Source organism: Hibiscus syriacus, unplaced genomic scaffold (assembly GCF_006381635.1).
Source record: "Hibiscus syriacus cultivar Baekdansim isolate YM2019G1 unplaced genomic scaffold, ASM638163v2 tig00021529_pilon, whole genome shotgun sequence".
NCBI classification, from domain to species: domain Eukaryota; kingdom Viridiplantae; phylum Streptophyta; class Magnoliopsida; order Malvales; family Malvaceae; genus Hibiscus; species Hibiscus syriacus.
In genome coordinates this window covers 9,876-37,854 of record NW_024062512.1, presented here as the reverse complement: position 1 = coordinate 37,854, position 27,979 = coordinate 9,876, and the positions used below count along the sequence as shown (strand labels likewise).

Sequence of the window (27,979 nt, the reverse complement as noted above, 5' to 3'; positions counted from 1 at the left end):
AAAAAAAATCAAATACGCCTATAAAACTTGTACACATATGTATATCCTTGTAGTTCCAAAGCAGAGCAACACAGCTATGTATTGAGTATCCCCACCACGAAGAATACCAGTTCTTCAAAGCAGCTGAGTCATGGCCGATTCATCCGAGTTCTTCAAATCAATGTTAGCTCAGTTTCCTATGGAAAGCTTTTGGGACATTCCTTTGTATCAATGGGAAGGGTTCTGGTACAGATCTTATCACCTCCAAGCAACAATGGCACTCCGTTCACACTTCTCATCACGAGACGACGATATCATCTTAGCATCCTCCATGAAAACCGGCACCACATGGCTCAAAGCCCTTTGCTTCTCCATCGTCAACTCCGCCGTCGACGCCGACAACGAAACGTTGGCCAAGACAAACGAAGACGACCACCACCACCACCCTGACCCGCTCGTCGAAAACCACCCCGCTGTCTACGTTCAGACCTTGGAAGTTCAAGTTTTCACAGCAAACCCGCCGCCAGACGTTTCTTCAATGAAGTCTCCGAGGCTCTTCCACGCTCATTTGCCTTAAACGGCGGTACCGGACTCCATTAAAACCACCAACTGTAAGCTTGTTTACATAGCCTGAAACCCTAATGACACATTGGTTTCGATGTGGCATTTCTTCAACGCACGGCGAACACCACAAGGTCCATACCCGTTGGAGAAAGCATTCGAGTTATTCATCAATGGCGTTTCCCATTTCGGACCATTCCTCGACCATGTTTTACAGTACTGGAACCAGAGCTTGAAAGCCCCTGACAAGGTGATGTTTCTAAAGTACGAGGACCTTAAAAGAGACCCCATTGAAGAGGTTAAGAAGCTAGCTTTGTTCCTGGAAAAACCTTTTGGTAATGAGAAAGAGGTTGAAGATGTGATATGGAGGTGCAGCTTGGAGAGGTTGAAGAACTTGGAGCTGGAGGTGAACAAAAATGGCGTCGATCCATGGTTTGGGATGCAAAACAGTGCATTTTTCAGGACTGGAATCGTTGGGGACTGGAAAAACCTGCTGAGTGACGAGATGAGTGAGCGTTTGGATCAAATCACTGAGCAGAAATTCAAGGAATCTGGCCTTTGCTTTCAGATTTGAGCTCTCTTCACAATAGTACTCCATTAAATTGCTACTGTGGCTCTAGTGTTGTAGTGGCGGATATTGTACACGTTATTGCGTGATTTATTTTCTAAGAATAATTATATTTTTATGTTGCGGCAGTATGCAGTGTCACACTACGGTTGTCACGGCGGTTAATTAATACTCGGGTAAAGTATAATAATGGTTACTAAACTTTTTTAAAATTTTCATTTAAGTCCTCTAACTTTTAAATTTTGTAATACAATCTCCTAACATTTAGTCTGTTTGCAATATGGTCCCCGAAGTAATTGTTGGGAGACCATATTACAAACGAACTAAATGTTAGAGGATTGTATTGCAAGTTTTAAAAATTGAAAGACCTAAATGAAAAATTTAGAAAAATTCAATAACCATTACTATACTTTACCCTTAATTTTAACCACTAAATACAATTTCTATCTTCATCTGTCGCTTCAAGCCTACAACTTTTTTTTATTAATTTGGGGTAAGTAAATGCAATATAACAAAAATAACTTTCAACTATTTGACATTAAATGCTCACACCCTTGATATTTATAGACTAAAGTTGAGGGATCAAACATGTATAGATTTCGAAATAAAAGAGGGCTAAAACCATAATTAGCCCAAATTGTTGGAGTTGCATCTACTTCTTCAAAGAAGCACAGAGCTCATGGAGAGTTTAAAAGAAGCGAAGAGCTCATGGAGAGTTTACTAGGGACGGATATGGGTAGGGTCGAGTTGGGTTTTCAGTCAAATAGATTCGACTTGAAAATATATAACTTTCATCCAAAATCTGATTTAACTCTAGTTTAGGGGTGAATTTATCCAATCTGAACTCGACCCGATGTTTTAGATAAAATTCGAACTCGACTTTAAATAAATATATGGGTAAAGTATAGTAATGGTCACTGAATTTTTCTAAAGCTTTCATTTAGATCCCAACTTTTAAAACTTGTAATACAGTCTCCAACATTTAGTCCGTTTGCAATATGATCCCCCAATAGTTACTTCGGGGACCATATTGCAAATGGACTAAATATTGAAGGACCATATTGAAAACAGACTAAATATTGAGGGATTGTATTGTAAATTTTAAAAGTTGAAGGACCTAAATGAAAGTTTTAGAAAAATTCAATGAACATTACTATACTTAGCTTTTGGATTGAAAATACACCATTGCTGTGGAAGATATTTCACATCCTTTGCACCAGTGAGGAACTTGTTTTGATTCTGACCTGAAAGATCTAATGGGAATTTAGGCTGTCCGTCCTACCGAAAGATCCCCCAATGACGCTCGAAATTTCCTGGAGCAATGCTCTTGGCATCCTCATCAATAAGTCCAAACAAGTAAACTTCGATGTATCCCGGACATAGAGGCGTGCCGGTGTTGGCTGCAAGTCTAGGCAAGAGTCCATTGTAAAATCTCTGAGCATTAGCCATATTGTCATTCTTGTCACCATCTGTAGGCCAACCAACTTCCCCAATAATAATGGGCATATCCCCATGGCCTAGTGCTTTCAAAGCTGAAACCAACGTGTCGAAGTTGGCATCCAAAACATTAGTGTACTGAATACCGTTATCGACAATCGGGTTTCCTCCATCAAAGAAAGCGTAGTTAAAGGGGAAGTCATCATTCCCGTAAAGACTGAGGAAAGGGTAGATGTTCACGGAGAAAGGTGCACTGTTGTTTGCTAGGAAATTGACGATCTGTGACATAGGTCCACTGATATCGGTCCGGAACCGGCCAGCAGACGGAACAGGATTGCTTTCGGGTGAGCTGTAGACATCAGCATTTAAGGGCACAGTAGCCTTTATGGTGTCCCCAACACCAGCATCATTAAGTGCATTTTGAATGTTTTGAAGAGCAGGGAATGTGGTGTTTATAAATGAGCCATTATAGGATGTGAGAAATGGTTCATTTCCAACAGCTACATACCTGTGAAAACAAAGTGAAAGGCTCAACATACTAATACAAATTTTCTGATATGACTATGAAAATATGATCTTTAAATATATATACACTCGAATCTGAATAACATTTTATCAAACATAGATAGGAGAATATGACCTCTAGCTCTAAATACATTAAAAAATCATACCAAATTGATCAAAATCCACACTAGAAGACAAGAACATTTTTCTTCTCATGAACTTAAACAAATCTTAAAAATGGTGTCAACACAAATAAATCAAAACCTAAAAAAAATCTAACATCAGAAAAGTTAGAAGAATGAACTTACTTAATGTTAACACCTCCTTTGAAGTTATATATGGTGATATTCTTCTTACCCATTGTTTAGCACGATCATAGCTATTCATAGCAAGAAGCTGATCGTTGGGAATGGCGACCATTACTTCAAGATCACTCCCTGCAAGAGCATCCATAGTCTTTGAATCCGCATCGAAAAGCTTCACTTTTGTAATCCCATTGTCTTTCAACATCTGAACCACTGTTTCTGAAGGCAATTTATGGGTCGCCATTGTGCCCCAGTTCACACCAAGACCACTAACAAATCCACCAGAATTACCCATGTTTTTTGTTTGTGTTTCAAATAAAAAAAATTAGAGACAAGGGAGGTGGAGCGTATGGTATGGCTAAAGGAGTTACCAAAACTAAGAGAAAGTAAGGTTTTACTGAGAAGTTTTAACTGTTGTTTATTTATTAAATCGAAATGCGGTTATTTGCAGGATCAACCGAAACTCAAGCCATTTTAGTGATCATGGGAGAGAGAAACAACACAAAAATAATCCTTGAAATTGTTTTCTTTTTCTAACAAAACCGAAGCAAAACAGAGCAAAGAAGAAAACCCAGAAAGGAAAGGAGAGAATCGGTTGTGCTTTGGTGAATCGAAGGGAGAAGACTGGAACTTTATCGAAAATAAAAGATGGTGTTTTGAAGAAAATATTGAAAAACAAAGGGCGGAGTTAAGCAACAGTGTATAAGCAAAGGAAAACCAGAGGAACGACAAGGGAGAGGGAGGCGGTACCAACAAATTATGTCCGCGTGTTTTAACCGACACGGAATTTTTTTGCGTAAAGTATAGTAATGGTCACTTAACTTTTTTAAATATTTCATTTAGTTGCCTAAACTTTTAAAATTTTTAATACAGTCCCCTAACATTTAGTCCGTTTGCAATAAGGTCTCCTAACAGTTACGTCGGAGACCATATTGCAAACGGACTAAATATTGAGGGACCATATTGCAAACGAACTAAATATTAGGGGATTGTATTGTAAGTTTTAAAAGTTTAGGGACCTAAATGAAATCTTTAGAAAAATTTAGTGACCATTACTATACTTTACCCTAAATATATTTATAAAAAAATTATTTTTATTCAATAAAAATAATGATCTAGTTGAAAAAAAAATAATATAGAGAGTTATTATTGCAATTATTCATAAATATTTAAGTAAATTTATATTTTTTTAGTCGAGTTAGGTCAGATATTTTCTCTCCTAAATTTAAATCAGATCCGAACATATTTTCTAAAAAACTCGATCTAACTCGACCCAAACTTAAATCTTTTTAAAAAATTCGACCCGATTAGGTAAAAACCCATCGGATTCATCCCTACCCAAAATTTCTGATTCAGGGGGGTAAACACTGGATGATAAGAATACAAATGACTGGAACAGAAGTGAAAGTAGAAATTGACCAGACATTACGCACCTCATTCATATCTGATTGGCTGTTTGCTGTTTGCTGTTGGCTGATGGCTGACAATTAACCCCAACAAAGGGGAAAAAGTCACCTTCAGTCCTTACAAGTTCGAAAACATCATCAAACTGGTAAAAATAAATGATAAAAGTTCACCTTTAGTTCTTACAAGTTCACCTTTAGTTCTTAAAAGTTACCCAGCTATCAAACCTGCAACAGCCTGGCTCCCCCTCCCGCCCGCATGTGCGGCACTCTCACACTCTTTTCCTCGGTTACATCAACTACAAAGTACACCCATTCTCCCTTTTTCTTTAATTTTACCCCCTTTTTGGATTAATTACGTCAAACATCTTTAATTTACGAGTTTAATTATAATTTAGACCTTGAATTTTAAAATGCATTTGAATCTTCAAACTAAAGTACCAGTTCACTTCTGATCCTTTTGTTGATCTAATTATCAATTTTGATGTCAAAGTCAGATCGGATTTTTTTATTAATCTGAACCTAATTCGAGTATTATATCTCTCAATCCAACACTCGTCCAAATATCATGTCCTCTTAATCTCTCACTTGACTCGATTTAAATTTAAGAAGATTTCATCTAATTCAAAATTTGACATAATTTTTAAATTAAAATTAGCAACTGACCTAACGCTACACAAATATATAAAAAAAATTTATTTTTATTAGGTAAAATATGGACTTAATTAAAAAATAAAGAGATATTGTTACAATTATATGTAAATATACAAGAGATAATTATACTATTATTTCGTGTCGGGTTAGATCAAAAATTTTTTAATCGATTTAGATTCGACCTTATCCTTCAAAAATAAAAATCAACTAGATTAAAATCCAAAATTTCAAAATAACTCGGCTTAATACTCTTCTTAGTGCCTAAACTATATCTCAAAATACGATTTTGTGGTTAAAGAATTTTTTGCTAACAATAAGTGTCTAATGTTTCCAACGTTACACTTTTAGGTGCTTGGACCGTAACTGCTGATAAATTTAATTGTTATCTGACACGTGTCACACATATAAAATTTTAAATTTTATTTTATTTAAAAAGCTTAATATTATAATTAAAAAAACCCTCAAATTTTATATCTTTCGTCATTGATCGACACCATCGGCCCGTGATCGTCACCGTTGACACCATCATAACCGTCTCGCCGTGATGATCAAAATCCAGTTTCCCACCCACTGTGAAACTAATTAGATTGTCGTGAAAAAAACGCATAAAAAATCGTCAGATTTTTAGGTTTTTCATTGTTGTTTTTTGATAATCTTGACAACTACAACCGTTCGTACGTTACACGGTTGTCACCATTGAATTCCTTGTCCTGCTCCGAACAAGACCTAACCGATGGTGATCCTTCACTGTTGGCGGTGGGAGATGGAAGGGAGAGAGACGACGCGAGGTGAGGTTTATTTTTTTTTAAATGATATTTTCATTATTAAAAAACTAAAAAAAATATAATAATAGCCGCCTTGTTAGTAGAATAATTATTTAAGTCCCAAATCATATTTTGAGATATAATTTAGACACTAAAAAATTATTAAGCCAAATAAGTTCATAAAATTTAAACCCACTTCTTTACGCGTCGTTCACTGTTCAGTGCCGTACACAAATGGGAAAACAAATATTTATACATAAAAATATTATATATGCAGTCTCTAAACTAAACAGTCCAGTTCATATTGAAGAATATTCTATCATTTGTATTCCCTTTCTCTCCTTGTTTCACATGATCTTCTTGGATGTCTCTTCTTAATCTTTGTCTTTGCAGCTTTTGACACTCTCTGACCAGACATCAAAGCTTTAAATTAACCATTTCCGGTCCCCTGTTCTTTTAATTCTCCTTCTTTCATCCTGTTCTTTTCCCTGTATAAATCTCTGTTTCCCTTGTTCTTGGATTGTGTGCTCGTGTGTTTATGCAGAAGAAAGAACACACCATGCATAGAAGAACCCCTTCTTTCTCTTCGACCCTTCTCAATGCCATTTATCGATCCATCGACGATTCCGGCGACGGAAACGAGCCGGCATTGTGCCGTTACGGGGAGAAAACAAGTGCAAACCCTGTTAAGAAACAGAGCAGCGGTGCTCCCATGGAGGGTGGTCGTCGGAAGGCTTCGAGTCTTAAACGTGCTATCATGATTGATGATTATCGATCGACTGTTCGTTTCAACTCGACTTCGAGCTCATCGGATTCAAGCAACGGCGGTGGAGTCTTCTCGTCGTCCGAAGCCGAGTCGGGTTATGGAGAGAAATCGAGAAGATCGAAGCCGGTTAAGTACGATAAATGTAGGCGGTTCGACGACGTCGACGGGGTGCAAAAGGCCAGGCGAGAAAGTGGCGGAGGGCTCACGAAGACCAAGCTGAAAGCATTGAAAATCTATGGTGAATTGAAGAAAGTGAAGCAACCGATTTCCCCCGGTGGTTGGATCACCGGCTTCTTAAACTCCATCTTCAATGCCAATGCCAAGAAAGTGAAGATGTGCTCTGATGGTGTTTCCGGCGATGTCGGTTTCCATCGAAAATCGAGATCGACGGCTTCATCACCCTCTTCATTCTCCAGGTCTTGTTTGAGCAAAACACCTTCTTCAGGAGCTAATAGTAATAGCAAGTACAGTAATGGACTTAATGGTACTAAAAGGTCAGTTAAATTTTGCCCAGTTAGTGTCACTGTCGATGAAGATTGCAGACCTTGTGGGCATAAATGCATTCATGAAGAAGATCCCAGATTAATGTACAGAGAGGAACTACCGGTGTATGAAACTACTTGGTTGAAAAGTAATCAAGCCATTGTTAATGGCTTCATGTTGTAACTTGCAAGCTCATTTTCTCATTTATTTTCGAGTTATTTGAGTAACTATTTGTTTTTTTTAAGAAACATCATCATATTCGATAGTTATAAGAGTCTCGATTATTTTAAAGTCGAGTTGGGTTAAAGTCGAAAGGGAAAAGCCAACACCAATCTTCTCCCACGATACAAGGGAGAAAGTGAAAACTTTTTACTTTCAAAAACTGGTCGAAGCACATGGCCTCAACATCCCAACACGGCCACAAACTAAAAAACCTCCATCATCTCTTCACATGCGTTCGAATTCGAACTTCAAACTAGAATAAACTGAATCAAACTTCGGGTTCACATTTATCGTAACATCGCTCGTTTCTCTAACGAACATATACCGTTTGCATCGCCCTCGAACCGACCGTCACATCGATGCTTAGATTTTCTTGGACATATTCCATGGCCATCACATTGAACATGGACCTTTGAAAATACGCCAAAGCCAACAGTTGGAGTTACATAAACCGCCTGTCTTGACTTGTACTTGTGCTGCACCAATTCATCATCGAACAGGGTGGAATCTCAAGGATTTCTCCCTTATCATTTCTTGATTTGTTGTGGCAGGACCAAACAACATAGAACTATATCAGTATCGAAGATATATCGAACTTCTTACCACGATGTCGGAATTTCGTTAACTGATTGCAGACAAGTAGGGTCTAGTAAGGAATCTCAGAGGTCAAAATACAGCAGGATCAGACATGATATCAAGAAAAATCCACACTAACTTTTGCATCAGAGGAAAAATGAATTAAAAGAAGTTCAAAAAGTTTAGTGAGCAACAATGGATTCCTACCATAGTTGACATTCCTACCATAGTTGACTTCATTGCCATTCTCTCGAGTACTCCCATACCAAAAAAAGAGAAAAGAAAGAAAAAAATAGAGAAAACCCAGAAAAGAAAATTCGATTTTCTCCCTTGAGAATGGTGGGAAAAAGTTTATTCGATTCGATGTTACGGTAAAAACGGATGACAATGTAATTAAGAAATAAAGATTAGGCTCCAAATAATAATGAAAAGAGAAGACAAGAAAACTCAATAATAGAGAGAAAATATATATGTATAAATACATAAGTTGCCAGTAAGTATAAGTGGAGCATGTTTCTCAACAACCAAACACGAATTTGTTGTACGTAACATAGTAGGTTAGTTCGATAATGTTGTAAGAAATGCATGAATTTGATTCAAAAGATAAGCGGCAGTATCGTTAGTTAAGAGTTTCAAGACGAGGACCACTTCCCCAGCTATGCTTCTGTCTTAATGGAACCATGCATGCATGTTTTTTTTTTTGGATAAGCATGCATGCATGTTTTCTCACCTGTTAGGGTTTAAAATTTAAAAGTGAGGGACGATGACGAGTTGAGTATTTGTATTTTTTATAGGGTTAACTTGTGTTTTGATCACTTTTCCTTACTTGTTTAAAAAAACATAATATATGATTATTTTAGTTTTTATTTAATTAAGATGTCACTTTGGGTTAACTGTTCTTAATAATCAATAAATTAGGTGACGTTATATTTTGATATAATCACATATTTGATCTCTATTATTTACATATTTTCACAATTTAGTCTTAATTTTAATAAATTAAAATAAATTTAATCCTCCATCCGAATGGTGACACGAGCCATCATTCGATTGGAGGATTAAATTTATTTTAATTTATTAAAATTAGGACTAAATTGATAGAATATGTAAATAATAGAGACCAAATATGTGATTATACTAAAATATTTAACTACCACGTCACCTAATCTGTTAATTGTTAACTCGTGCACGACACGTGGCACCAGTGACACATGGCATCATTCGATTGAATGATTAAATTTATTTTAATTTCTTTAAAAATATGACTAAATTGAGATAATATGTAAATAATATGGACCGAATGTGTGATTATATTAAAATATTTAACTACCACGTCAACTAATCTGTTAAATGTTAACTCATGGTGACCACATATTAATTAAATAAAAACGAAAGTTACTATCTATTATGTTTTTTTTGAAATTGGCAAAACACAAGCATAAATGATTAATCATGTAGTTAACATTTTTTTATATTTTTATCTGCAATTTCAAATATATTCTTTTATCGATGAATTATAGAAGTGAAATTATATGAATATGATAAATGTCAAGCATTGCAGAAATGCAAAGCTTAGAAATCTCAAGAAGAAACAAGAAAACGTTTATTGAATTAACCTGCTTTACACTTCACCTTTGTCTACTACTTATTTGTTGCCCTGAAATATTCTTCATTTGGTGTTTTACATTTGTGCTTCTCTTCCACTATGTTGCAGAGTGCAATCCTTGCCTTAGATGATACAGCATTAGACCCTGATCAGATTGAGAACCTTATTAAGTTTTGTCCTACAAAAGAAGAGATTGAATTACTCAAGGTATTGAATATATGCGTTTCTATTATTCTCTATCTGTGCTCTTAAAGTAATAGTTTTCAGATTGTAAGACTTTTAGATGCTCATAACAGAGTAGATGGCATCGTGTACATTATGCAAATAATCACGTTTGAGGTGATGATTATATTTTTATTTTAAGGGTCATACGGGAGACAGGGAAAACTTGGGAAAACGCGAACAGGTCAGCAGAGTATCTTTGGGTTGTACACTTTTCTTTAACAATTTAGTTTGCATATAATCTGATTACTTGCTCAGTATTTGGTGACAGTTTTTCCTAGAATTGATGACAGTGCCACCAGTAGAGTCTAAGCTAAGAGTTTTCTTATTCAAAATACAATTTTATTCCCAGGTATGAGGAGAACCTGTGTACTCAGATTGGTATGAGATGCTTTCTACTGTTGTTGTCACCTAATTGGTACTTCTTGCACCTTTGCAGGTTTCTGATCTTAGAAATAGTTTGGACATTGTAAACTCTGCTGTTGGAGAGGCAAGTTAAGCTTTTTTTGGACATAAATTAGCTTTTCCAATTAAAGGTATTATTTCTCCTGAAGATTTTAGTCATTTAAACCATTTCACCAATGCATTCACCAGGTGAGGAATTCGGTCAAATTGAAAAGGATCATGCAAACTATTCTTTCTCTGGGAAATGCTTTGAACCAAGGAACTGCTAGGGGTGAGTGATTTAACTGAGGAGGTATATTTTATTAATAGATGAAGAACTATCTTATTTTAGTCATCTTTTTGTATCCCATTCTGCTTTGATAAATTTGATAATGGGAAACAAGGTCAGTCTTTTCACTGCTGATTTGCCTTCTGTTATTCTTCTTGAATGAGTTGTGTATTTTCACTGTTTCCTTATTGTTAATTGAGTCTCTTAAATGTTTAACACGGTCCTGTAATCCTGTATTTTTACCTTAACTGCTAAGAATAGAAATCGAATCCCTAGATGTCATATCTGTACAAATTTTTCAAGAAGCATCAATTTGCTCCAAACATTTCAGTAATTTATGGTTCGTCCCCACAGGTTCTGCTGTTGGTTTTCGGTTGGATAGTCTCCTTAAACTCACAGATACACGAGCTCGGAATAAAAAGATGACTCTCATGCATTATCTTTGTAAGGTACAAGACCATCTACCTTAATTTTCTTGATTCTGATCTTTCCTGTTAAATTTGTTTGAATAACTTGAATATTCTTGTACTCCTACACTTATGTTTCAAGATGGAATGCCTGTCTTATTGTACCAAGTAAAATGCTTGAATGCGTGCAGACATTCACTGCATCCTTTTTCAATTTTGTTGAAGACTAATTTTCAAATTTAAAGGTTACTAATATCATGAAAATTATTGCAGAAAATGCATGGTATGTTGGGTTGTTTTACTTTTGCAATCATTAACTTATTGCCATTGTAGAAAATGCTTTTATTGACATTGCAAACCATACCTTATTATATGTGAGAATGTCGATTTATACTTTACTCTTTACGGCCTCTAACTTTTAGGTCCTGAGCCAAAAGTTGCCAGAATTAATAGATTTTCCAAAAGACCTTGCGACTTTGGAATCTGCAACAAAGGTAAGATTTTTATGGCCTTTTCAGGTCATATTTAAATTGCTTAACCTTTTCCATGTGATGTTAAGCAAATTATTGATTACCATGCAGGTACAATTGAAATGTTTGGCAGACGAGATGCAAGCCATTAGTAAAGGGTTGGAGAAGGTCATCCAAGAACTAGCTGCCTCGGAAAAGGATGGTCCAGTGTCTGCAACATTTTGTAAGGTATTTCCTATATATTAAATTGCTATTTTGCATATCAATCAGGTTCTGCACATTTACATGTTGGTTGGATTTTCTTCTTATATTTCATGCAGTGCCTGTTAGGGACACCACAATCTTGGCTTTCCAAGTCTCCAAACCCGCTCTCCCCCCGCGCCCCTTCCCTTAACTAAAATACATAATCTTTAAAGAGGAACAAGATGGTGCATTAAAGTTCTCAATCAGGATCTTTAGTAATTATTAGGTCAGTTTTGGCCTTTGCAGAAGCTAAATGGGAAGTTTAACTCAACATTGGTTAAAAGAAACTTGATTAGAGCTGTTTTGATCCGAGACTTTGATCAAAATCTCTTGAGCTTTAATCTCATGCAATAGTCTATGATTCAGCGTTGGCTTTTGATAAAAATGGACTGCTGTGAACAGCCTTCCGAATTATTTTGCCAAATATTCATTCGTTTTGACGCCTATGTGCCTAAAGGCAGCACTTCTTCAGCCTTCAAAATGTTCAAGTGCTAATCAAGAGTACCATGACCATTGAGCTACTATACAACTCTATCACTTGTCTCGGGAATCATATTTCGTTTGGATCAGTCTTCAAATAACTTGTGCTCTCTCTAATTCTCATTTTTCTTATTCTTCATATTTCTCTAACAGTAAATGCTTTTATTTATATAATCTTCAGACTGTAAAGGAGTTCCTTAGTTTTGCTGAAGGGGAAGTCAAGTCTTTGACTGCGCTTCATACTTACGTGGTATGCATTATGTTAAGGAGGCTTTATTCTTGCATATTTGATGTGCCACCAAGAAAACAAATTCATAAGCATCTCTAAATTGATGCCTTCAGGGTAAAAATGCAGATGCATTGGCTCATTATTTTGGAGAAGATCCTGCACGTTGCCCATTTGAGCAAGGTGGTTGTTTGGTCTTAACAAGTCCAATTAATGTTTAACCCTGCATCATTTTAGGACCCAAAAGTTTATCAAGTCAACTGATTTGTTTACACTTCGTTACTTTTGATAATGGAAATATAATGGTTTTCTTTTATGGTACTAATATTTCTACTTATCCCCGAAAGCAATAATTTGACTGATGTTGTCCTAAATGATGGCTGTGACCCCTGCTTGATCTATAACCAATTGTTGTTTTCGCATCAGGATGCTATCAAGGTCACTTTGGATGCCTACAGTAAAGTTGATCTACTTTGGATATCATAGCTAGCATTTGTGCTAATATGTTCCCATCTTAAGTAATTTGTGCTTTCGGAAAACTATTAGCACCCTTGTGAATCTCAGCTGCAGTTTTATCTCTAGAGTGTATTTTACTCAGATTTATCACTTTCCCTTTTGTCTGCAACTTTTTCTATAGTCATGGCTACTCTGCTCAGCTTTTCGAGGATGTTTGTCAAAGCACATGAGGAAAACTGCAAGCAACTTGAAAATGATAAGAAGAAAGCTAAGGAGGCAGAAAATGAGAAACCAAAAAATTAGTACTTCCATGAAGGAGTCTGAAGCTCTCAGCACTTGATACAAGGTCCAATCGCGAGCACTGCTATTCAATGATGGATTCTACCGCTTAACCTGACATTCTGAATGTTTTGCTCAGTGGAGGGAAAGCTCTTGGAAGCTTAGAGCACAAATGTATCGGAGAAGAACGCGTAGTCTAAGATGAGACTGCGAGAATGAGGAGTTGTAAATTTCAAATACATGCAGGTGGTGAATGGTGAGTCCAAATACTAATTTCAAATTGTAAGTTATTTAACTGCATTAATTCTTTAACATGTTTTCTGGGTTTGGAGCAGAACCGATGGATGAGGTTCATATCAGGTCCTCTCAAGCTACTTGTACGGTGCCAAAAAAGCTTTGTTGTAAAATATATAGGAACACAACTTTATATAATAGTTTTACTTTTGTTCTCCTTTTCAGTATATATATATAAACATTGTGTAAAATTTTAGTCAAAAGGAATGCAAGTGTGAATACTTTTTAAGAATTGGTTGTAGATTATCATCGATAAAAAATAATAGCATCTTCTCTTGTATGAAGTTGGGTCTCAACACTCAAGTGTACATATGGAGCTACCAACCTACGAAAAGCCAACTCATTTCTGGATTAGTATTCCTAATTTTAACAGTGATAATATATAACTCGGTATATAGCCTTTTGACTGTGATGGACCGGACTGACCAGCTGGCACGATACTGCTTAGGCTGGTTGAGAGTACCTTCCCAGTTGGCCAGGCTGTTCCACTGACTATATTAGATCACTCATCAGTATAAAGAAAATGAATTTCACAAAATGAAATGAGGCTTTGCCAACTCAATTGACGATGAACAAAACATATTCCTTGAAAGTCTAGTGATGAAGAAACCGAATTATGTTGTCGGAAATAGGCGTAGTTAAAGTAACAAAATTGTTGTATGTCGGTAACTCAGACCAGAGTCCGGGTTTTATAATAACCTCTAGCATTTTAGTTTCTTTTCAAGTTAATGAGATTGATGGTTTAGGCAGTCCAGCAGTTCGGGAGCGGGCAACTGCGGCGGCTAAAGCATAAGGAAATTTAGTTGCCGAAGAAGACAATGATTGTCCTCCTGGTGATGTAGAACAAACATCATGATTGTGCTGTCCATATGTTGCCATCACAATTCATCCTCCACGCATCGCTGAACCTATAAACAAAGATCCCAAAACAAGTTCAAGAAACAAGCTCAGTTTGAGCATATAATTTTACTATATACCTTCTTTTTGACCGGACATCCAGGAGCCACAGAGCACTTGAAATAAGCTCGGGGTGAGGGTTTGTTTTTAGTAACTTTCTGGCCATATTTCCTCCATTGAAAACCATCTTTAACTATCTGAAAATCTAGCTGTTACACACAGTAATGCTAAGAAAAGTAGCTTGTCTCTAGGGTCCGTTTTCACAAAAACATGTGACGCCTTAGCAACTTGAGGCCTTGCTCCCTTGTTTGATTCTTGGACATAGGCTTCGTGAAACACGTTACACTTGCTGCTCATTGCTTCTAACAATAATCTAAGCCTTTGGTTCTCTTTCTGCAAATTTTCCAACTCTGTTTCCACCTGCAAATTTTTCCTAAAATTTATCACAAAAATCTCTATAAGGAAGATGCATATCAAAGATGACAATATTCATAAAGTAATAATCAACCTTCCCTTTGTTAAAGTGTGGTGCATCCATGACAGTAGGTGAAATTAAAAGCAAAATCTTATTGATTTATATCAATGAAAACGAGAGTGGGTTCTGGAAATGTTTTCCAAATTGGAAAAGCGAATTGAGCCTTCCTTTCTAGTTTTCAAAGAGATTTTTTCAGTGTTTCATAATCATGGCCATAGGGTATCTAATAAAGTGTATATGGGAATTGATAACGCAATGGGTATGACATCATGTGACTGAAGTAAGCACTTAGATCTTAATTAATTATTTGAATGCATCACTTTCTTGTTTTGTTTTTTTGCACCAACTTTGCTGGTTATGAGGTCCATGGTGTTAGTGGACAGATGTAGACAAACTCGTGGACTTTGAGCTTTCCCGTCTTCGTTAATTTTCTCTTTTCTTTTCCGAGAAGAAAACGAGTGATGACCGATTAACACGAGTCATTTAAACGATGGCCCGTTGCCTTGAGGGAATCTCTATTTTGGCCCAAACCGGGAAAAGTAAGTATATATAGACAAGTTATCAGCTGGCAGCTGCGAAGTTTGAATATAAAGAAATTGATTGACAGAGTAGTACAAGTCCCTGTACTATATGTATCATTTCATTTCAGTCCCTATACTTCAAAAAAGACATTTTAGTCTCTGTATGTTAATTTGTTCATTGAACGGCTTATGATTTGTATGTAATTGAGAAGGGAAGCTCTGATAATATCTGGACTGCAATAGAATATTCTTTTCACATTTTCAACTGAGCCAAGAAAAAAGAAGATACAAAAAACTATGACTTTCTTATCATATGTTGGCTTACAACTCGGCCTGAAATGGCTGCAGCAAGAGCTGCTGTGAAATGAGGGTCTCTAGTCAAAGAAGCAGCCATTTGATGAACTAAGAGTTGGTGGATAGCTGGTGCATCAATTAGTTGAGCTGGATTTTGGGTATCATCCCCCAATCCAGCTAGTTGCATCAAATCAAGAGTGACCCTAGGAGCTGAAGCTTTGGTTTGGGCAGATGCTGAGCCCCTGTTGCTGCTGGGGCTTAATGATCCTTGTTCTGCCGGAGCATTATGGTCGTGGTTGTGCGCTCCTTCATATGTAGCCACTAATACCGATGGATCTTCAGCATTTCTTTGCACCTGGAAACCAATACCGAAAACAACAATCAGAAACAAATATTGTTTCTAGACCTGTCAATTCTGACCCATAAGATCAGCCTGAATTCAAATACCCGATACAATCAGGAGCAAGACTCACCTTTTTCTTAACTGGACAAGTTGAGGCAAAGGAGCACCTGAAATATGCTCTCGGACAGGGGTTATCTCTTGTGACCTTTTGACCATATTTCCTCCACTGATATCCATCCCTCACAATCTGTAAACATCCATCATTAGAAGATTCAATCTGGGAAGAAATATTGAACAGCGGGGAACCTACCAGGCTAGTATCCGAGGTATTTGTGGGGACTAGAACCCTTGATATCTTGGGTTTAACACACTCCTTGGGCTTTTTGCTCCACTCTTCATGGCTAGAGCTGCTCTCACTGAATCCAATCACGTGGTTCGTGTAATCCTCGCACTCTGATTTTCTCTTCTTTGATGGAGCTTCGTTTTCAGAGGTCTTGCTCTTTACTTGATTGAATTGGTGCTGCAAAGCGTAGTATTGTTCGCATAAAACTGTTAGCATCTCGGTTAGCCTCTGGTTCTCGGCGTTCACCCTATTCAATTCCTCCACCAAAACTCCACTCTGTTTTAAAGATAACATTCACATGAGTGTTTACACACTTGTATTTGTCAAATACAATTAACTTGCCTTGAAGTTTAAACTGGCCTCATCTTTAACCGGAACCTTAACACCAGAGTCGGATTCAATTTCCTACCAATACTCGATTGAAACCCCATGTGAAGTGAAGTGAAGCAGCTGCACCTCTTTTTAATCTCCAATTTCCTTCATCAAAAGTAGGATTCAATGTCAAATGGTTTTGGCTAGAGAAACCTTATAAAGACGCAGAGCCAAATGCCAATGAAGCATTGGCTTAATGGCAAGGTTGAGTACTTGAATAATTTTGGCTTGAATTCATACTATGTAAATCATATATAGGTTATCTAATTGAATTATACATTTCAGTTGAATGTTCACCATATGTATATCTTATTCAACTTTGAATATATTTATACTATAAATTTAATATGGTAATAGTTAATTCTAATGATAACGATGAGCCGGGGTGCTCATATTGGGATTCAAACATGTACGAAACCACCGCCGAAGCTAGTGCACTTACTGCAAAACGATGTCTTGGAAGTTAATAGCATCTAAAACTTCAACAAAAGAGGTGGAGCAACACAAAAATTAGACCAAAGGCAAAGTAGTGTGAACAAGTAGGTTATTTGGGCGGCTGGAAATCCGGAATGCGGCCGAAGATGTGATGTTTATTCCTACCAAAGAGTCTAAATTTTATAATTTCTTCATACTATATTAACAAACCCTGTTATTGTCGCTCACCTACTCTCTCTCTCTCTATGTTTACTGTTTGTTAGTATAGCTCGAAGATTGATAGGGAGACCAAATGCTTTTCTGGGTTGAAAAATCGACTATTAAATGAATTCAACTACTGCTTAGAAACTTAAAAGGACAACATCACGTCATTGTTTGCGCATTCTCCTTCCAAAACATCTTAAGCGATCGTGTAATTACCATATGTACTTCAAATTTTTTTCTTGCAATTCCATCAATGTGTCTTTTCTTGACTAGCTTTTGGGTTCTTTTTGAAAGTGTCAAACACGAACTCGTGCTTTGAATTGGATGTCTTAAGCTTACAAATATTTCTCAAGCATAAAAAAATTTAAATAATATCAAAATTTTAACCGTTTGATATTGTACGTTCATATTATTATTATTTTTTTGTGCTTGAACTGAACAATGATATTACTTCTTTCCAGCCTCACGTGCGTTTGTGTGACGCCTATCTCACGTAAATATCACCACTTAATTGTTTCTTAGGGTTAGTGGGAGACTTGGTTTGTTTAATATATATGTTTTTATGATTAGGGTATCATCAACGTGTTTTGTTAGTGTATAATTTAATCCAATATTTTGGAGAATGTATTTTCAGTCTTAAAGTACAAAGAGTGGGAAGTTTGCTAATGCATTGAGAAAAACGCCTATGGATTAATTAATTAATTAGTACATTATAATATGGTTGAGTCCAGAGGAGTTTACGGGGTTGACTTGGAGTCCTAGGGTTCTCGTTTTGGTTATCTAGGTTATGTAATAGAAAATGTGTAATATCTCAAATTCTGGACTAGTGGTTTTGGGTCGGTTTTTAGATTTTCGGTAAAAATAATAATTTGGTATTTTTGAAATAATAAATAATTTTGAAGTGGTTGAATTGGTTTAACTGCTTTGAAGTTATTAATTTTTATTTTTGGAAATTAGTATTTTAATTGTAATGGTGACTAAATTGATTAATTTTAAAGTTGTGATTTTAGAGACTAAAATGTAAAGATCGCAAAATTGAAAATCTATGAAGCCTATTTTACCAAGGTTTATGATTAGTGTTTTTCCTTCTAAACTAACCGTTGTTGGAAGTCTTGACGATTGTCGGATTCGGAGCAGCCGTTGTTGCTACCCACTTTATGTTCTGAACACATTTATGAATGTAACGATTTCATTCGTTTTGAATTTTGAGATTTGTCGAATCCGTTTTTACGGATAACGAAATGTAACGAATGTGTGCACATTAGAGGACACAAGTTCGATTCCCTTAACAAAAATCTTCAAATAGTTTTCAATATATCTCAAAACACAACTAAAATAAAGATAGATCATGTAACAATGAATCAGCGATAAATAAAATGATTTAAGAATATCTCGAAACATGAAAGAAATAGAGCTTGACCGCGATCAGCACCGTCGGCTTGCCACTATCTAGTCATGGGGATGCACATGTTTTATCATGCATATTTATTGCTACCAACATACATACAAGCAATTATTGTATTACATTATCAGTTACGGATGGACCTAGACGGTACGGATGGGGGCGATCACCCCATAAAAATCTTAAATTATCATATATTTTAAATTTTTTATGTATTTTCTATTAAAAAAAATTATCCCCTAAAATTTTATAAATTCAAGAAGTTTATCCTCTAACGTAAAATCATAGATTCGTCTTGCTACTTGCCCCCACAACCCACAAGCAAGGGTTGAAATAAAAACAATTTATGTGAAGCAGCCCCCACAGTATCAAATTATTATCTTCTTACTGTTATGCTTACAGAAAAGCTGCAGAATATATATTATTTGATTAATTCATATATTTATTTAATATCATCATTAGAACACTACAGCAGCTCTGTGACCACGTGAATTTCACATTTCCCTTCAGAACATATACCACAAAGCCCGAGTCGACAACAGTGAGCCGACCATTGTAACCCATAACTCGGATTCTTCTTCCTGCTGTCCTTATTTGGCATGTTGCTTGCTAAAACCCTCTCCATCTGTAATTTCAATTATATAATGTAACACACACACTTAGTAACCAAAGTCAATGGAGGAAGATAAATTATACAAAATTAATACAGAACAAGTCCAAAAAAAGTTGGAATTCCACTCTGTAAATCTAGAGATTCTTAATGAAATGATCGAAATGTTGTAATTAAAAAAATGACCAGATAGAAATTACAGCCAATGGCCCTTGTTTGTATGAAGAGGAAAATGAACCACACCTGCTTTTTTGACAGCTGCCTCTGCTGAAAACATATAAATAAATGGTAGAGTTGTAGGGACAAGTGCCAAGGCCATATAAGGCATCGGACAAAATAGTACCGTTGGATTTGAAAGTAAATGACTCCTTGGTTGTAGGGAGATAGGGACCTATATAGACATAACATTAATCTATTAGGCATTGACAAGCAGAAATGCAGATCAGACTGTGATGCATTTGAAGGTTTGATCACACCCCAAAATGTCAAATGAAGTAGCAATCTTCTACCATGCTGATTATGGAAGTACAATGATGGAATATTGACAACGGCTATGTATATATCATACATTGACAAAAGCTACAGAAAAGGGTTAAGAGAAAAGGCAAAATGGGATTGAAGAAAAAAAGAGTAACTAACTATCAAAGCTCTTACATCTCTCTATTGGATGGAAATCTCAATGCCTAATTCATATTTGGGTCAAAAGGGTAAGCTCTTTGAAGTTGAGCTTGCTGTGAGGGACTTGAGATGTTCTGATGGAACAAAGTCTAGTGGCAAATTGGCTCTATTGACAATTATCTTCATATTATTCTACAAACTTTGTTGGACCATTTGTTTAACAGCTTTCTTCTCCTCACTCATCATCCCTTCTTCAAACGCAAAGCACTCTTTTCTGTATTGATTCGTCGATGACGACGAATACCCGTAAATAGGAGCAGCCACAGCTGCACTTGAATTCCAGCTGAAATTATCCGAAACTTGCTTCTCTTTATCCACTCTCAAAACCTCTAGAATCCTGGAAGCTCTCTTTTGTGCTAACGTGCTACCTAAAAGTGTAAGTTCAAGCAATGATGACACAATGCCTGCTTCAATCATGGCCTGTCTGTCTCCATATGCTTTATGTGCCATTACCATGAGAACGTATGATGCTTTTTCTGGACACCCTGGGGAGTCGGTCCAATTCAGCACATCAACCAAAATTGGGAATGCTTCTGGGGCAACACTAATCCCTTTTCCACCTTCTGGAGTGGACACCACATTGCTAAATATCGCAAGTATTCTTTCACTAACTTCCATGCCCCCCAAGGTATTCATTAGAAAGGGTATCAAATCAGCTTCCAAAATGAAAGAAATGTTTGATGGGGAGATTGATAGATTGTAAAGTGCTCTAAGAGCATCATGTCTTGCTTGAGACCCACTTCTCTTATCCAAAATCTTAAGGGTTCTTAACAAGAAAGGGATAGCCCCTGAAGATCCAATGATAGGCTTATTCGAATCCAAGGCGCTTAGGCCAAGGAAATTTGTTATTATGCCATCTGAGACTGATTGACTTGGCTCGTTAGGGGGTTCAATAAGCTTTAGCATCTTATGCACTGCCCCTGCTTTAACAATGGTTGCTTTGTTCATACAATGAAAAGGGGGTTTCAAAGAATAGATCAACAACATCAGCAATATTAGAAGAAAATAAAAACACTTTTTTTTAAAACACGCACACATAAAAGAGATTACTTAGTTTAAAAGAGGGAAATTTGAGAAACTCACGGGTCATTTCCGATTCCTATATTAAGCAAAGCATAAAGAGCAGCGACCTGTAAATCAGAATCCTCAAAATCAAGCATCGCAACCAATGGGGGAATAGTTCCTAGCATAGCTAATGTTACTCTGGTTTCGTGGTCTCAACATCGCTTTCGGCTTTAGCTAAGTTCAAGAGATCAACGAGCTTCTCGGGTTTAACATTATTGACAGCTTTTTTCACTACTTTGAAATCTGTGTTTTTGGGTTCGTTGTATTCTTTCAAGACCGACCTTATTGTGATGGTGGTAGGAGGAGACTTAGGCTTAGGCTGAGGGGCGGCCTCATTGAGCATTTCCTGCATGAGCTGATGACGATGGCGAGAACTGGCGCCACAGCTTACAGCGTTGAAGATTTTCCTTCGGAGCGAAGAGCCGGAGAAGGCATTACATAGTCGGAAGTGGGTAACAGCAGAGGTGGTGGAATGACGGTCGAGGACTAAGGATCCGATGTCGTTTCGGTGATACTTGGCCATTCTTTCAGTGAAGGAAGAGAGAGAGAGAGAGATGGAAATTTCACATTAGCAAAAGAGCAAAGAATGAAGCATTGGCTTTGAGAGAAGAAAGAGTTTATTCTTCTTCTTTAGATTCATTACTAATAATTTATTCACTTCTTTCTAGAGAAGAAGTGAGGTGAGAGGAGTTGAGAATTCAGACTGATCAAGTGGATGAATTTTATTTATTTATCTGATAAATTACCCTACTAGTCCTTCAACTATTCATTTCCTTTTCACTTAGTTCTAGTTGAGTACATATAGAATAGGAAAATATAGGCTAAGAGACAGAATTAGAATCAAATATTATGAGAGAAAATGTACATAAATTTAAATAATAAGCACAAACCAAGCGAATTTGATAGTAAAAATATTATAGTTAATTTAAGAAGTGTTAAATTCGGGCACCAAGAATGTAAGAAGTATTAACGTTTAATGTCAAATAATTGAGAGTTAATTTAAAGATATAAATACCAAAAATGCCTAAATACATCATATGCCGAAACTTCAAGGTAATCGATAATGAGTAAGAAGGTGGGTAGGAAGGAGTGGCTTATAAGAGACACAAAATGAAGTAATCGATAATGGGTAAGATGGTGTGGCTTATAAGAGACACAAAATATAGGCGGATTAAAGTTAGAATAATTACATACAAGTGAAAACAGGGCTTTGTTTTTCACTTTTCTTTTTTTGTTATAAACATGAATCGAGAGTTAGGGATGGGCAACGTGCAAAATGACACTTCGATTTGTGATATCAACAATAACGAGCGACGTCACGGCCAGTAATGTCCTCTCGTCTCATCTCACCTGTTGAATAAGCTTCCTCTAGGTTCCACTTTAAGGAAGCACCAAGGTGCCCCACAACTTGTGATCACCCTAGCGAATGATTGATCGATTATGTATGTTCACTACGGGAAGGTCTGGAAACATACGTACACTAAATAATAGGTTTATGAAAGATTTTCTTACGTGTTTTCATCTGGGTCGATCTAGGTATATGTTTTTTATATACATTTTGTTAACAGATTTAACTGCAAAATATTATGTAGTCTAAATTGTTACGAGAAGATGGAGAACCCATAAGTCGAGGAGGAAACAAGAAATGTGGAATGATGGTGGCATTGGGCCCAACATGTTCCTACAAGACACGTACAATTCAAATGAACTTTTAAAAATAAACTTTAATTATATATATATCCAAATATTTATCCCTTCAAACTAACTTTAAATAAATTATTTTTGTGTGTGGATTGTATATTTTGAACTTTAAATACATTATTTATCCAGAGATGTATTTCCAATGCCCCATAATCAAACATAAAACAAAAGGAAAAAGCATTTGCAATAATTAGAAGGCTTCAACTATAGAAATCAATTAAGCAATATTTTCTTGTGCAAATTAGTAAGCTTTAAAGAACTTTCTCTAATAACTTCCAACCTAAGTCAAGATCAGAAAAGAACACTAGTGGCCTTCCCAAGGCCAATGATACCTTTTATGCAGAACTCATAAAGGGAAAACAAAAGGAAAAAAAGAAGGGGACAAAAGTTAATGGTACCTTTTATACAATTCCCCAAAGGTTCCAGCCCAAAGACGTTTCCTAAACAAGCCTTCAGCACACTGGTGACCTTCCCATAGCTCGAGCCCACCGGTCACAATCCCAAGGACGAACACCACGGGATGATTCACCGTCAAGCCCTCTTTCCTCAACTTAACACCCGGTGGGTCGGTCAACGGCCCGGTTATCGCCTCCGTCACGTATTGAGGGATCGCAGCGGGCATTGTGTTGTACAACAATAACAAGAGCCACAACATCGAACACACAAAACCAATGAACCAGCAACAACTGTCCCAGCACGACCATTTCTGAGAAGTATTCCTCTCTTTCCTGGGACTCGAGAACAATCCATTCTTCTCGTCCTCGTCTTCGATTCTGGATCCTACAAAGTTCGAGGACATTGACGAATCCGTTCCCTTCCTCCGCCGCCGCAAAAACGACATTGTATTTAAAATTCCAAAGAGATAAAATACTACTATTATCAATAAATGCTTTTGTAGTTTGGCTAATAATGATCTTGATTCGGAACCTCCCTCCTTAAAAATGATCCTTTTTATTCTCCTCCCAAGTTGACACCGGCGATGGTAAAGATAACAACAGCCGCCGACGGAGTTACAAGTGGAAGCACGTGATTGGATATTGTTTATAAAGTTCCACTAAACACTTTTTTTTATTACTCCCAGATTCCTCTAACTGCGGGTCCCACTCTTAATTTTATTTTTTCTGCTAGCGGTATCGGGAGCCGCTTGATTGACGATTGATCCCACAGATGTCAGACGATCGGACGACGGTGTGAAGGTGGCGACACAAACCGGTGGATTTCAACGGTGATTTCTTAATGGTGATTTGTTTTCCAGCTCTTGAAGAGGCGGATTTGGAATGATGCTGGTTTGTAGATAAACATGAATTAGTACAAATATTTTCAACTTTCGATGTTGTCCCTCCTTTGACCGATTGACAAATTGTTTATAAATTAAAGAATTTTATTACAGAGATTTTGATAATATTAATACGCAATTAGGGACGGACTTAGACGATGTAGATGAGGCGATCATCTTTTAAAATTTAAAATTATCGTATATTTTAGATTTTTTTTATTAAAAAATTATTTTCGACTCTTAAAATTTTATAAATTTAAATATATCTCTTAATATATATATATATCATGTACACAACGATGTTTGATTGAAACTACCCTCAACACCACCAAGGCACGAGTTTCATGAGAATTATTAAACTATTCATTTGTTTATCAATGAATTAGAATCAATAATTGTAATGAAACAAATTATTGGTCTAAATCTTTATTAGTTTCTTTATCATGAATAAATCGTGGGTTTAATTCACATATTATAATTAAATTAATCTTATTTATTTGTTCTCTAAAAATTCAATAGAATGATATAGTGATAATATAAATTATGGGTTTATTTCATGTATTATAAATTACAAAACACTCTTTTAAAAATTATTTTGTGTAATATAACTACAACTGTATACAGTATGACACATGTATGTATACACGTATATGTATATGTATAAAACACTCCTTTATCCCTGCTGTGCTTCTTGTTTCTCGAGTTGCATGGTGCCTGTGGCTTAATGTGCTTAGTTTTGTTATTTGTACAATTTTTTTTTTCAGATTTTGTATTTTGCTGAGAAATGAATAAGGTTTATTACAAAATAAGTGTCCAAACTATAATATTTTTATAAAAGGTGTCTAAACTATTTTTTGAATGCTCCCGGTGTCCAACGTTACCACTTTAGGTGTTCGGGCCGTGAACGGCGTTTATTTATTCTGTCAAGTGACACATGTAACAATCTAATAATTTTAAAATTTATTTTTAAAAAATATTAACATATTTATAAAAAATCATAATTTCTCTTAAATTATAAAGCAGCCCCAGATCTCTAAAAACCCCAAATCCTAATCTTAGTCTATCGCCATCGACATAGTCCTTGTCACCTTCTCAATCATGTGTTGTCGTAGTTATCACCGATTGACCGTCGGAATCGTGTGGGATCACAATTTTCATCTTAGGGTTTGTGAGGTATAAAACGTCGATTCGTCGTCGACAAAAAATATTAAAATATTTTTGACAATTTTTTTATTAAATAATATTTAAAATCATATATTAAAGTTTTTGTATTATTTTTTTTGAAAATAACTTTAAAATCAAAATGAAAAGAAAAAATGAAATTAATCAAACTGAATTCATAAATAATCGATTAAAAAATTAAATTTTATTCATAAATAAAAGAGATAATTTTGAAGAAAAATAAATAAATCAAATAAAAATATTTTGAATTTCAAATTTTACGCTCCCTTTGCAACGACTATTTTTTTTGGCTCTATCTTAAGTAAATAAATAAAAATTTAACTATTTATTCCCGCAATCCCGCCCATCTCAGGTAAAATTACATCCGTTTTCAAACCCTAACATTTCTCTCACCCGCTATCATATCCTCTCTTTGTTCCATCTCAATCTCTCCAATTACACTCTCGAACGACAAGCATCTCGTTGATATATCTTCAGTTGGCCTTTCGTATTTTTTTACGGTTTCTACTGCTTATGATTTAGTTATTTTTAAATTTTTCTTGATTACTTTTTATTTTTCAGCGACAAGAAGATGAAGAAAATTGTTTGATTTTGTTGTGATTTTACTTCTCGATTTGTTAATAGAGTCCCAATCCCTTGATTTTCTCAGATGATTTTATCGTTGATGGTTTTAAATGGTACACTGCTCATTCCTTTTTTATAGTATTTACACTTTTCCCCCTTGATTTTCTGTTTTGGCGATGATAGTTTAGCGTTTATACTATTGGTTTTGAATTTCATACAGGTAACATCGTGGATCATTTGTCTATGTATTTGGATGTTGCCGACCCAGAAAGTTTACCCTGCTGGAGTGGATATGCACAGTTCACTTTGACAGTAAATAATCAACTTCAATCAGAAAAGGTATCATCGTTTACCTTGCTGTCTATGCACTTACTGTTTAAGGTATGCTTTTGTTACCTCTGTTGAACAGATTAATATGGACTTGATGCAACTAAAGGCAAGTCATATCTGATTAATTATCACATGAGAAAGAAACGTGACAGTTTAACATGTTTATGATGCTATATTTCTCAATCTGGATTTCTTGATACTATCATTAATAATGCCATATCAGTATTTCTTTTTTCCTTGTAATTTTTTTTTTAAAGTTATTTCAAGGTACTTATATGAACCTTATTTTTTCTTCAGTTTGTCCAGAATCAAGGCATCCTTAATATATCAATGTAAATTTCAAGAACCATATTGAGGCAAGTTACTTGCTTGGTTAATTGCTGATTCTATCATATTAGATATGAGAGTAATCTACTTTTACTGTCATCAGAATCAGTATTGCCTATGTTTTCTTTCTCTATACTTTACCTATAAATATGTCTTCTTTTCTCTCTGAATTTGCAGGTATGTTGGAGATTCTGATGGCAACATCAAGGTTTTTAAGATTGAACAAGAAGTACGTCATGTTATACAAATGAAATACACTATACCTTTCTCAGCTTCTCATGGTAAGTCAGCTCACGGACAGCGATCAATGTGTGTACAGCACCGCTTGAACTTCCCTCTTTCAGTGATATGAAGGATTCTGATGATGAAGGGTTTTCTAATGTAAGTTTTCTCTTGCTTTCGGCAATGCTAGCTAAGTGCATTTAGTAAAATTTTCTACTCAAGTATCCAAAACAATTTGTATAAATAATATATGAATCTTCCTTCCTTTTAATGGCAACTGAACTCTGTGATGGTCATCATCTAGTAATGGTCTGAAAAATTTTTACTTTGTCTTCATAAAATCATATAGGAGGAGATGCTCTGTTTTTTATCCTATTATTATTTAAATGCTATTACTATTGGAATGTTTTGAATTTGAATTGTAGTGTCTTAATGGTTGGATCCCATGTCAGAGATGCAGCCTTTTCGGTGTTGAAAGATGTAGCAAAGGTAATATTCACTCATCTTTTAATCTCTTTAATTCCACAAAATTTATCCTTATATAAATAAAGATTGGATGCTTGAGTTTATTATGTGTTTTACATATATATTTTTAATTAAATAGACTACCATTGACTTTCTCTTGCCAAAAGAGTTAAATCTATAAATCATATAATTGGTTTAAGGGGTGATTTTTCCCCGGAACAAACAAATGCCATATGACAACCTTTTTGTTGTCAGGATCTTAGGTTTTGCATAGTTTTCTCTGTAATTTAAACTTTCTATGAAATTAATTCCGTGGATGCGTATTTAATATTAACCTATTGGGTTTTGGGTGAATAATTGGAAAAAGTTATTATGTAAGTTGAGAGTGGATGATTTGGGTTGTGATAATCGTATGTGTGAACAAAAGTTTTTGATGCTAATGAATTGTTAATTTAAGGCATCATATTTGTTAAACTTTGGGAAGTTTGTTGCATGCTAAGTAGTTTCAGACTAAGAACTATTGTGTCTGCTCCAATGAAAAATGGTACATCATAAATCTAGTTTTGATGTTTATTGCATCTCCACTTTTAGGTTGGGATTTCTTTGCCTATTTCTAAGTGATTTTTAGGTTGGATGCTTAGCAAGGCCTTAGTGATAGGTTGCTTGTTGTTTGTCACATTTTTATTCTCCTAGTT

At 35.8% G+C, this 27,979-nt stretch overlaps 4 protein-coding genes and 2 pseudogenes across 4 annotated transcripts; 3 read left to right on the top strand and 3 right to left on the bottom strand.

The window, feature by feature from the left end:
* Positions 1 to 91: 91 nt before the first annotated feature.
* Positions 92 to 26,874, top strand: LOC120209982 (annotated as a pseudogene).
* Positions 2,234 to 3,616, bottom strand: LOC120209983 (annotated as a pseudogene).
* On the top strand, positions 6,735 to 7,607 carry LOC120209988 (protein BIG GRAIN 1-like A). Its single transcript, XM_039208837.1, has one exon. The coding sequence runs from the start codon at positions 6,735 to 6,737 to the stop codon at positions 7,605 to 7,607; it is 873 nt and encodes a 290-aa protein (XP_039064768.1).
* Positions 9,761 to 13,484, top strand: LOC120209987 (formin-like protein 17). The gene is made up of 13 exons (XM_039208836.1): positions 9,761 to 9,823; positions 9,937 to 10,035; positions 10,193 to 10,234; positions 10,322 to 10,402; positions 10,490 to 10,540; positions 10,645 to 10,726; positions 11,078 to 11,172; positions 11,553 to 11,624; positions 11,712 to 11,828; positions 12,505 to 12,573; positions 12,666 to 12,732; positions 13,187 to 13,307; positions 13,424 to 13,484. The coding sequence occupies exons 1-13, from the start codon at positions 9,761 to 9,763 to the stop codon at positions 13,482 to 13,484; spliced, it is 1,020 nt and encodes a 339-aa protein (XP_039064767.1).
* On the bottom strand, positions 15,767 to 16,840 carry LOC120209986 (probable WRKY transcription factor 40). Its single transcript, XM_039208835.1, has 3 exons — positions 16,419 to 16,840; positions 16,239 to 16,355; positions 15,767 to 16,120 (listed from the first exon to the last, which is right to left on the bottom strand). The coding sequence occupies exons 1-3, from the start codon at positions 16,743 to 16,745 to the stop codon at positions 15,767 to 15,769; spliced, it is 798 nt and encodes a 265-aa protein (XP_039064766.1). The 5' UTR covers positions 16,746 to 16,840.
* On the bottom strand, positions 20,285 to 21,883 carry LOC120209985 (U-box domain-containing protein 45-like). Its single transcript, XM_039208834.1, has 3 exons — positions 21,415 to 21,883; positions 21,239 to 21,355; positions 20,285 to 21,101 (listed from the first exon to the last, which is right to left on the bottom strand). The coding sequence occupies exons 1-3, from the start codon at positions 21,738 to 21,740 to the stop codon at positions 20,285 to 20,287; spliced, it is 1,260 nt and encodes a 419-aa protein (XP_039064765.1). The 5' UTR covers positions 21,741 to 21,883.
* Positions 26,875 to 27,979: the final 1,105 nt, after the last annotated feature.

Excerpts from the sequence above, each read along its gene's own strand:
- LOC120209988 (XM_039208837.1), top strand. The coding sequence starts at position 6,735 with ATGCATAGAAGAACCCCTTCTTTCTCTTCGACCCTTCTCAATGCCATT.
- LOC120209987 (XM_039208836.1), top strand. The coding sequence starts at position 9,761 with ATGATAAATGTCAAGCATTGCAGAAATGCAAAGCTTAGAAATCTCAAG. Across the intron at positions 10,727-11,077 it reads GAACCAAGGAACTGCTAGGG|GTTCTGCTGTTGGTTTTCGG; the intron begins GTGAGTGATTTA and ends TCGTCCCCACAG. Across the intron at positions 13,308-13,423 it reads AATGAGAAACCAAAAAATTA|TGGAGGGAAAGCTCTTGGAA; the intron begins GTACTTCCATGA and ends TGTTTTGCTCAG.
- LOC120209986 (XM_039208835.1), bottom strand. The coding sequence starts at position 16,745 with ATGTTATCTTTAAAACAGAGTGGAGTTTTGGTGGAGGAATTGAATAGG. Across the intron at positions 16,356-16,418 it reads ATACCTCGGATACTAGCCTG|ATTGTGAGGGATGGATATCA; the intron begins GTAGGTTCCCCG and ends GGATGTTTACAG. Across the intron at positions 16,121-16,238 it reads CTTGTCCAGTTAAGAAAAAG|GTGCAAAGAAATGCTGAAGA; the intron begins GTGAGTCTTGCT and ends ATTGGTTTCCAG.
- LOC120209985 (XM_039208834.1), bottom strand. The coding sequence starts at position 21,740 with ATGGCCAAGTATCACCGAAACGACATCGGATCCTTAGTCCTCGACCGT. Across the intron at positions 21,356-21,414 it reads AATAATGTTAAACCCGAGAA|AGTAACATTAGCTATGCTAG; the intron begins GCTCGTTGATCT and ends CCACGAAACCAG. Across the intron at positions 21,102-21,238 it reads AATATAGGAATCGGAAATGA|TATGAACAAAGCAACCATTG; the intron begins CCCGTGAGTTTC and ends CCCTTTTCATTG.